Below are 8,767 nucleotides of genomic sequence, written 5' to 3' on the forward strand. Positions count from 1 at the left end.
GGATGGTAGTCACTCAGTCGTTTTCCTTTAAAGTAGCCATAGGCCAGTTCCATGGGAAGCTGCCTAGCTCTTGTAGTAAATGGCCATCTAAAATCTAAATGGATAACTTCAGCAAAGACCTTGATACTGGTACGATATTGGCGAAGTGAGGCCACCATGTAATCCCAATGCTTTGGCTCGAGATACCATAGCATTTCTCTGAAACGATCCGCTTGCACCAACATCAACATATACTCCAAGTCCGGAATCTTCTCGTAGAGATTGTACCATCTATTTCGCATCAACAGGATTCCATGGTCCCAGGGGTCGGAACAATAGCATCAGGGTATTGGGCGTGACTCGTATCTGTCCTTCAAGGGTGTAGATATGGATGGGTCATTTTCAATGGAGCCACTGGCAATTGGTAGCAACATGTCGACCAACGCTTGGACCTGAACACACCTCTGTGAATTCATGTAGTTTTCCTCAAGAGAAGAACCTTGAGCCTTCCCTAGATATTGCACGGACACGTTCTTTGCCATGTCCTCAAAGATTTTGGATATCAAATGGTTTGCTATATTCGCTTCGGATTCATTGATAGGTATTTCCCATTTTGAGAGCTGATCTCTGTAACTATGCTGTTTTCTCTCTGCCTTGAGTCTTTTGAGAATGTTTGGAGTCTCCAGACCGTCTTCGGCAGGTGGTTCAGCCATCTTGTTTCGAACCTATCAGCACTGAAGTGACTCAGGTAGACACACCAGTAATGGAGGCAACGTTGTAAGTGTGATGATTTTTAGTATGAAGAGGTGAAAATCCGGCTGCCTTAGAGGGGAAACTCCAGGGAAGTTCCGTCAAACACACGCCCTGCATCCATCCGGAGCTAATAAACAAAGAAAATGGGTATCTTCCATGGAGTTTGATCGCATTCTAGCATCTGCTTCAGTTGGCCTTGGCTGCTGGGGTGGCAGCATAGTAATCTGTAGACCTCTACAGAGTTCTTAGACAGGAAGATCCATACGAGCAGCATTGGCAAGTGATAGAGAGTGAAGAGAAGAAGCCACTGAAGCCATCTTAGCGAGTATAGCAATGGTCTTAAGTAGACAGCCCATGATACTGTCACTACCATCGCTATAATAGTAAGTTATCTCACCTCTCGACATCATGACTTGTGTGAGTTGAAGGTTTGCAGCTCGATAGAGGCGGAGGCGGGAAGATGACGAATGCGGCCGCCCCCGTGACTTTTCTTGGTCGCGATCTCGATCTATAAGTTAACGTCAACTTGCTTGCTGCATCTTCAGCTTTGGCTTCGCGGCTTCACCACATCCAAAGAGCAAGCAAGACAGCGTGCAAGGCAGAGATGGTGCCGGAAATAACAGACGAGGCGATTGAGGCCTTCGTCTCGTTCACCAGCGCCTCCAGGGAACGGGCAATTGCGTTTCTCCAAGTACCTTCAGATCCCCTCCTCCACCTGGCCGTCTCATAGCTTGGGATATGCAGCCTGCTAACAGTTTCACTGTACGAATTATAGCACAATAATGGCGACTCCCATAGAGCTATCAATGCTTACTTTGAAAATCCAGACGACCCTCTACCGCCGGTTAGCAAGACTGCACATCTCTCAGCAGACAGACAGAGAACTGACGGTGGATGGATAGGTCGAGGAAATTCTACCAAACCCCCTCCCCCGCGATTTCCACAGCCCAACTCCTCAGAGTAAGCATGCGCCGCTTCCTCGATTAGTGATCAATGCTTCAACGGACACTTATTCAACCCCCCTGGCTAGTGTCCATGTGTTCTGACTTGTTCGAGGATCGTTTGATATCGACCGTATAGATGTTGGCGGCTTGTCAGCCCCGTCCCGTCCGCCGTCACGAGTCGGTATCCGTGAGAAGAAGAATGTAGAGTCTACGACCCAGACGCCGAACACATTAGGGAACCCGAATTATTGTGAGCTTCTTGCAACTGTCCCCTGGTTTAGTAGTTCCGTGGCTTGCGCTTACCTGGAGACGGTCTTGGGAAATTAGCGGACGATTTGAACACTGATGGCCTTACGTTAGCGGAACGCGAGGAGCACGAGATGCAGCATGCGATCACGGCGTCACTTGGGCACAATATTGCGTCTGGAGAACAGGAATCGGGCGTCACCGCGGCAGAGGGTGCGCAGTTTGGTCCTGCAAATAGGGAATACTATGATACTGAGCTGTGGGCCTTGACGCTACCTAGTGCTATTTCTAGGGAGATATCTATTGACCCGGACCCTGAGCTTAGACGGCGGATAGACGACACGCCTCGATTTCTTCGACCGGGACCGGAGGCAGACCATTTCCCTGCCTTTTTGACTATTCTGCACTCTATACCAATAGCCAGGGAAGAGCTCCTTTGGAGAGATAGGGTGGCTCCAGATTACGGCAATGACAGCCAATGGTGGAATGGACAGCCGGCTTTGACTACTCTTGAGCAAGCAGAAGCACCATGGGAGGACGCTGTGCATGAGACCCAACGGCTAATGGCCTTTTTGGACCGTTCTCAGCGAGCCTTTGGAAGCGCAGATGTCCTATCTGGTCTTCCTTCTCTAAAATGTTGGAGGGGTGAGGACAGAATAGCTACGTTCTTAAAGCTTTGGGAGGAAATCTCGCCCCCCCCGGAAGGGGAATTGCCCCAAAAAACATTTTACTCCAGAGGTGTCAAACAGGCACTTTCGGAGGACGAGTGTGCCAATGAACCATTCTCATTGCTAGACCTTTCAATTGACAGGACCTCTGGAAGGAATCTATATGACCTCCTAGATGGACATATATGGTGTGATATGCCTGGTAAGGAGTTGGACGATATCTGGCTAGAAGAAGTTGCACCTGTTTTTACTATGCGGATAACCAATCACGACGGTAACAGGATTGATTTGAAAGTCCCTTCTGTTTGGTATCCTGACCGGTACATGAAGCATTGCAAGGAGTTTGCAGTGGAGCTTAGGAGACGTCGTGTTGTTGTTGACGTTGAGCTGGAGAAGTTGGGGGCGATGGTTGATCGATATCTATCTAAGAGGGGAAGCATCTCTGTTGATACGATGGTCCAGAAAGTACTTGCTGGATCTCGGGTGGCTCTGACTGGGCCATACCAGGTCGATGGAGCTCCGTCTACCACGCAAGAGGATGTAGTCGATTTAATTGAGAAGTTGAAAACATTAACGGAGCAGATTACCCATAAAATACAAGGTGAGTTATTTTGGTCATTGGATAGTGTATGGCATACTAATCTGAGAATACCCAGAGCTGGAAGAAAGAAAAACGCAAGCCATTGAGAGTCTCCGGCAGCTATCCAACTGCTTTACTGGTCAGGCTTCATCTGCAGAGGAGTCACCAAGACATAAGTATACCCTTCGCGGCGTATGCACGGAGCCGCACATATTTTATGTGCTGAGACCGCGGAAACCGGAATTGGATCTAATGACGGACGATGTCCCCGACGTACCAGCAACCGAGCAGTGGCAGTGGTGGAGGTTCAGCTTCTCAGTCGATGATGCGAAAGTCGGCAGCACCGGATCTGCGAGCCTGAAACCGTCTAATCAGATTGAACCGTCCGCGTCAGGACCGACCAGTAGCAAGCCAGTATCCAGGGCTACGGTAGCCGATAACGTGGATATCGTTGGGTACACTGCGCGCCCCGTGCGAGAGATTGAAGTGCTTCATGCGGCAAAGGAGGAATCCTCGAGTGTTGTCCTGGTTTATGCCAACGAAGAGGCCATGAGCTTCGAGGCTGGGGAACTTCCCGAACCATTAAAGGTGTGTATATATTCGCTAATGTGTTGAAACCAGTTCTAACTCTGGACGTAGAACTTCATCGACAAGGACAATGAGCTGTTCGAGCAAGAGCTTGCAGAGTTTACTGCCGAATATGAAGGAAAGACGAACACGGCTAAACAGGAGGATCTTCTGATGAAGGATATGACTAACGATGGCGAGGAGGAAACCGGGGAGAAAGCAGACGTCAAGGGACAAGAGATGCAAGAACGAGCAGGGCAGCACAGTGCAAGCATCATGCCTCCGCCGGGGCTGCCTCGACAGCGAGCTGGTGCTGGTGGCCAGGGGACCTTGATGGACCAGATCACGGAGGAGAACGAGCACGACGAGGATAGTATGCAGGTTGACGTAGAGACAAGCGCAGCCTCAGCAGCGTAGTCATAATAATATCCTTCATATCCTCTTTGCTTGTATTTTTAGATCCATCATCCCTTCATTTCGTGCCTGGCACTTATCAGTATTGAGTTCTTCCTAATCGAGTTAAGGTTCGGTTCCTGGCAAGCAAAAACTGACGTCAAAACAACCATCGACAACCTGCAAATTACAACAACAACGACGACGACGACGACGACGACGGCAAACGAGAGCTTCGGAGAATAGCTAGGATGGAGACAGAATACACTACGAACACTGCGGCAGACACGATCGAGCTGCTCGAGACTCGCCTTCGACGCATTGAGTTCCTGCTGACCGGCCAGACGAACTGGGCCGGCGAGCCAGAGCAGGCCTCCGAACCGCCAGCTTCAGTGCGAGAAACAGTCTCTGCCCGGCTGGCCGAGCTCGAGCATGGCCTCAGACGGCTCTCCGCACGAGTCCCGGCCGTCCAAGATGTGCTCAAGCTATGTACGCATGCCATTTGCCTACAGAATACTTCATTTATGCGTCTCTAACGGTAGCTAGACTCACGATATCCCGACCTTTTCCAGTCTGCGTCAACACACACACCACCTGCCACAATGACACCAGCAACTCTAGCTTCCATCGTGCTCTCATACGCCACTGCGTTCCCCGAAACAGCATCCCGACTCAGCTCTCTACAGGACCTTCCTATCCCTCCCGCCAGCGCTTCTACGGCCCTTGTCGAGCTGCAGCCCCGAATAGACCGAGCGCAGGAGACGCAGAGACGTCAGGCGGAGGAAATTGCCGAGCTGAGGGTGCAAAGTACACTGTTGATGAAGCGGTGGGTTGAAGTTGGCGTTGTAGGGGGCGGAGAGGTATGGGGGGAATGGGAGGAGAGGATGAAGATGGTTGAGATAGGGGTGAGGAGGGAGGAGAAGGCGAGAGAAAGGGAGTAGTAGCCTCCGCGTTCAACCTTCCTCCCCGGGACTCTACTGGGTTAACTGTTACGGTCCACGGATAGACGGTGAATAAGCGGCATACTTCCGGGCCAGGCCAGGCCAGGCCAGCGGATTAAGGACCAGAGAAGGGTTTTATGTTTGAAGAATGGGTAGAGGCATAGCGTTGAGAGGCGGTGGACTCTTCGCCGTTGATGCTAACTACTGAGGCTCCCCATCAACGCTTGGAAACCAGTTGGCTGGCGTGCTTCAACCAGGTGAAACAGGAGGACGCACGACAGAACTCGTGGAGCCCGCGATGGCCACTCGTCCAGACTTCAAACATGGATCCCCATCAAGCCGTTCGGAGTTTCTTAACTGTCCTCCGTGCCTGATACATATAGACACCAGCATCCCCGTCTTCAGGGGGTTAACCGTACAGTCCTCAGAAGCCAGAGTCACCTTTCGATCCATTGGCAGGAAGAGCATCTAAAGGGACTTCGCAACAACACCAGCACTTACATCGACAGCAACGCCTCTCCTTCAAACCCGCCCGGGGGCATCGATCGTCAAGCACACTGGCCTGAAACTGCCCCAACTCCACAAGGCCAGCGAGCCAGCGAGCCTCCCTCCTCTTGCAGGCCAACTTGGCGCGCGCGAAACAAAGACCGGCGGGCCAGCCAGACTGACGGCCACAGAAGCAGGAGACGGCCCTGCCAGTGGCGTAGGACAGACAGCGACCTTCTGCTAGTCTTCTCTCCGTCTTCTACATCTGCATTATTACTTTCTCGTCAGCGTCCTGTCTCTTGTCCTTCTACTTAATTGCTATTAATATAAAAGTCAAGCCATAAAAAGCGGCTTAAGTAAGACTAAAAAACGCCTTTTCGTTGCTTTTTCCTCCTCCTGAAGTCGCTTTTTTTTATCTTCATCTTCATCTCTTCGTCTCGACTTCAGCTTCATCCTCTTCCTCTTCGTCTTCTTCTTCTCCTGCGGCGTCTTCACTCTCGCTTTCTCATCCTTTTTTTCTTTCGTTCGTTCTGGCAACCTCCCGCCCTCCTCGCCGTCGCCCGTCTTGACCCCCTTTTTCTCCAACCTCTTCCTCCGCCAAAATCCCCCCAGCCAGGCGCTGACGACTACTTTCACCCTCCTTGCAGCGCCGGGAAGATCGCTCTAACTCACCAGGACGGTAGATACGCCGATACAGGATACCTCCTTCACCCGTTCCGCAGTGAAGACGCAGTCGAGAAGTTGAAGTGCTGCGGTCAACGACGTCCAAACATTCTCCAGACTGCCGCCGCAAGCAAGCAAGCAAGCAAGCAAGCAAGCAAGCAAGCAAAAGCAAGCCTCGCCGGGTGTCAGCAAACAGTGCAGATACGGTCGAACGCCGACGTTGAATAGAGAGAATACGCTGCATGCGAAGCCGTGGATGGTCTCGCGTGCCGTCCCTGTCACCGTCTCGAAGTATCTGTATCTAGGTCAACGCCAACTGCTGCTACGATGGCGCGCTTCCAGATGAGCAACCTGGTCGGCGACCCCTTTGCGCTGGCAACCGTATCGATAGGCATGGTACGGGCCACCCTGTCACCCTTTGCTTGGACCTGTCTCTCCTACCATTGAATTGATGGCTGACCCTTGTAGCTGGCGTGGATCATCGGTGTTGTCTCTTGCAGCATCGCCCATACGAAGGAGGTGATCCCAAACTTCTTCTGGTGGTCGATTGCATACCAGCTCTGCGTCCTGGTCGGTGTTGCGGTCGTGATGGGCTCGAATACCAGCCACGTCTACGGCACGGCGGTGGGTCATACTTTGCTTATCCGACGTGCCGACGTTGTAACGATGAAATACTGACTGACGGGGGAACAGGTTGTTGGATACGCTGCTGCCGGCCTTGTCTGCACTACATTTACCCTCGACAGCCTGGTCACCAGCAAGCAGGGCGCCAGACAGTCTGCCGGCGCCGGTCTCATCCTCCTCGCCATGACAGACGTATGTACTACCGTTGCCGTTAAAATATATATGTACAGTTATATCTATGGACAACCCCCGCCACTAACGAGTATTATCTGACAGATTGTCTGGATCTTCTACTTCGGCTCAACCTCCCAGTCAGGGCCTAGGGCGTACATTGACTCGTTTGCGCCTCACAAGGAACAGCCACACAGCTACCGCAACAGCAAGCCCATCTCTCACAGCTACACACCCCGTCCCGAAACAACTGTCTCCTCCGCCCACCCACACATGTACTCGTCCGCGCCTCTCAGGGGGTTCGAAACCTCCTCGCCCATGACTGGATTCAACCCTGCCGCTGCCAGCACAACGGGTTTGCAGCCCGTCCTCGGCTCGCAGACCAACGCTAGCACTGTCGGCGGTGAGACAGGCGAGGTAGGACAGCCGACGGAGTATCCCTACCGTGCCAAGGCGATATATTCGTATGAAGCCAACCCAGATGACGCCAACGAGATCAGTTTCACAAAACATGAGATTCTCGAGGTTTCGGACGTCAGCGGGCGATGGTGGCAGGCGAAGAAGTCGACGGGTGAGACGGGAATTGCACCGTCGAACTACCTCATCCTTCTCTAACCAAAAACCACACCCTCCTATTCAGATCAACCATCATCCTCGCCTATTTACCCAAAAAAAAAAAAATTGATTTGAATTGCTTGGTTTAGTTTGTTTGCTCGTTTGTCGTCATGATAGGGAAAGGAAGGCAGTTGTGTCTACGCCTAGTTACCCTTCCTCTAGCTCCATCTTGGTGAAATATGGTATGTACACTGATGGATCTGATACCCTTTGGCCTGCCTTGTTCTTCTCGTCTTCGTCTCTTTTCTTTCACCTCTTACGGCGCAATTCAGGGGGCGGTTCTTGACTGTTATTTCCTCTTCTTCTCTTCCTCTTGTAATGCCATGTCTCTCTTCTTTTCTCTCCTTCTACTTCCTTTGTACAATCTTGCAACCATCCTTGCCTTGCTTACCTTGTCTACTTCTCTTCGCTTCTCATGAGAACACATAAAAGGATTCAAGAAACCCTTTTTTTTCAACGCCTTTTTTTTTCATCTTCTTCCCTTCGAAAGTGCTTGATATGTACGTTTTACAATCCTTCGACCCGGCTATCAACCCCTTCTCTGTCTATGACTTTCCACCCCCTTTTTCAGCCTTTTGAATTCTACCTGTTACTATCGTGATATTTTAGAGTAGGTAAGGCAGCTTTCCAATAAATAAAGAGAGATCTGAGATCCAGTTTAATTATCTCCTTCCTCCGCTTTGCACAGAGCTGTGGATGTCGGTATATGCATGGATGCCTTATATGTACGCTCGCCCGCCTCACCCCTGCTTCCTTGATTCCATTCTCTTGGGATATATCAGGGACCCCCTATAGACAGAGGCGGAGAAGCCGGTAAATTGAGATAGAACAACCGAGTAACAAACAGAAGATGTCAGACGAACCCGTCCATCTCGATCCTATCTATCGAATAGTAGACTCACTCTTTTTTACCCCTTACAAACAGTCAATAGTCTGCTTCTTTTTTTTTTTTCTGGATGACACGAGAGCATAGCCGCCCTTCAAACGTGTGAATATTGAAGCTATCCATCACATTCGAACTCCAGGTTTTGCCTCCCCAGGAACGAGCTGACAGGTCTGAAGAAGCAGGTAAGCCACCAGCCATGTGTTAGGCACCAACTTATCAATGACGGCTCAGGAACAGAAAGCTTCCTAAGC

General features: G+C 51.0%; 4 protein-coding genes across 5 annotated transcripts; 3 read left to right on the top strand and 1 right to left on the bottom strand.

Annotated features, from left to right (window-relative positions):
* Positions 1-320: 320 nt before the first annotated feature.
* Positions 321-692, bottom strand: TERG_08960 (uncharacterized protein; the record flags this gene model as incomplete). Its single annotated transcript, XM_003231503.2, has 1 exon — positions 321-692. The coding sequence occupies one exon, from the start codon at positions 690-692 to the stop codon at positions 321-323; it is 372 nt and encodes a 123-aa protein (XP_003231551.2).
* Positions 693-1,297: 605 nt separating this feature from the next.
* On the top strand, positions 1,298-4,343 carry TERG_07852 (uncharacterized protein; the record flags this gene model as incomplete). 2 transcript variants are annotated; one of them, XM_003231504.2, is made up of 7 exons in its annotated part: positions 1,298-1,423; positions 1,508-1,576; positions 1,635-1,692; positions 1,789-1,926; positions 2,004-3,191; positions 3,247-3,758; positions 3,810-4,343. In XM_003231504.2, the coding sequence occupies exons 1-7, from the start codon at positions 1,337-1,339 to the stop codon at positions 4,152-4,154; spliced, it is 2,397 nt and encodes a 798-aa protein (XP_003231552.1). In that variant the 5' UTR covers positions 1,298-1,336. The 2 variants fall into 2 exon arrangements, with proteins under 2 accessions (XP_003231552.1, XP_047607384.1); XM_047750483.1 differs by having other exon boundaries at positions 1,635-3,191; positions 3,810-4,154.
* Positions 4,344-4,381: 38 nt separating this feature from the next.
* TERG_07853 (uncharacterized protein) lies at positions 4,382-5,698 on the top strand (the record flags this gene model as incomplete). Its single annotated transcript, XM_003231505.2, has 2 exons — positions 4,382-4,619; positions 4,677-5,698. 2 exons carry the CDS (start codon positions 4,382-4,384, stop codon positions 5,069-5,071), a joined length of 633 nt encoding a protein of 210 aa, XP_003231553.1. The 3' UTR covers positions 5,072-5,698.
* A 54-nt stretch (positions 5,699-5,752) lies between these two features.
* Positions 5,753-7,630, top strand: TERG_07854 (uncharacterized protein; the record flags this gene model as incomplete). The annotated part of the gene is made up of 4 exons (XM_003231506.2): positions 5,753-6,616; positions 6,689-6,844; positions 6,914-7,036; positions 7,121-7,630. The coding sequence occupies exons 1-4, from the start codon at positions 6,548-6,550 to the stop codon at positions 7,628-7,630; spliced, it is 858 nt and encodes a 285-aa protein (XP_003231554.1). The 5' UTR covers positions 5,753-6,547.
* Between the last annotated feature and the right edge of the window lie 1,137 nt (positions 7,631-8,767).

The sequence above is a fragment of the Trichophyton rubrum genome (assembly GCF_000151425.1).
Source record: "Trichophyton rubrum CBS 118892 genomic scaffold supercont2.11, whole genome shotgun sequence".
Taxonomy (NCBI): domain Eukaryota; kingdom Fungi; phylum Ascomycota; class Eurotiomycetes; order Onygenales; family Arthrodermataceae; genus Trichophyton; species Trichophyton rubrum.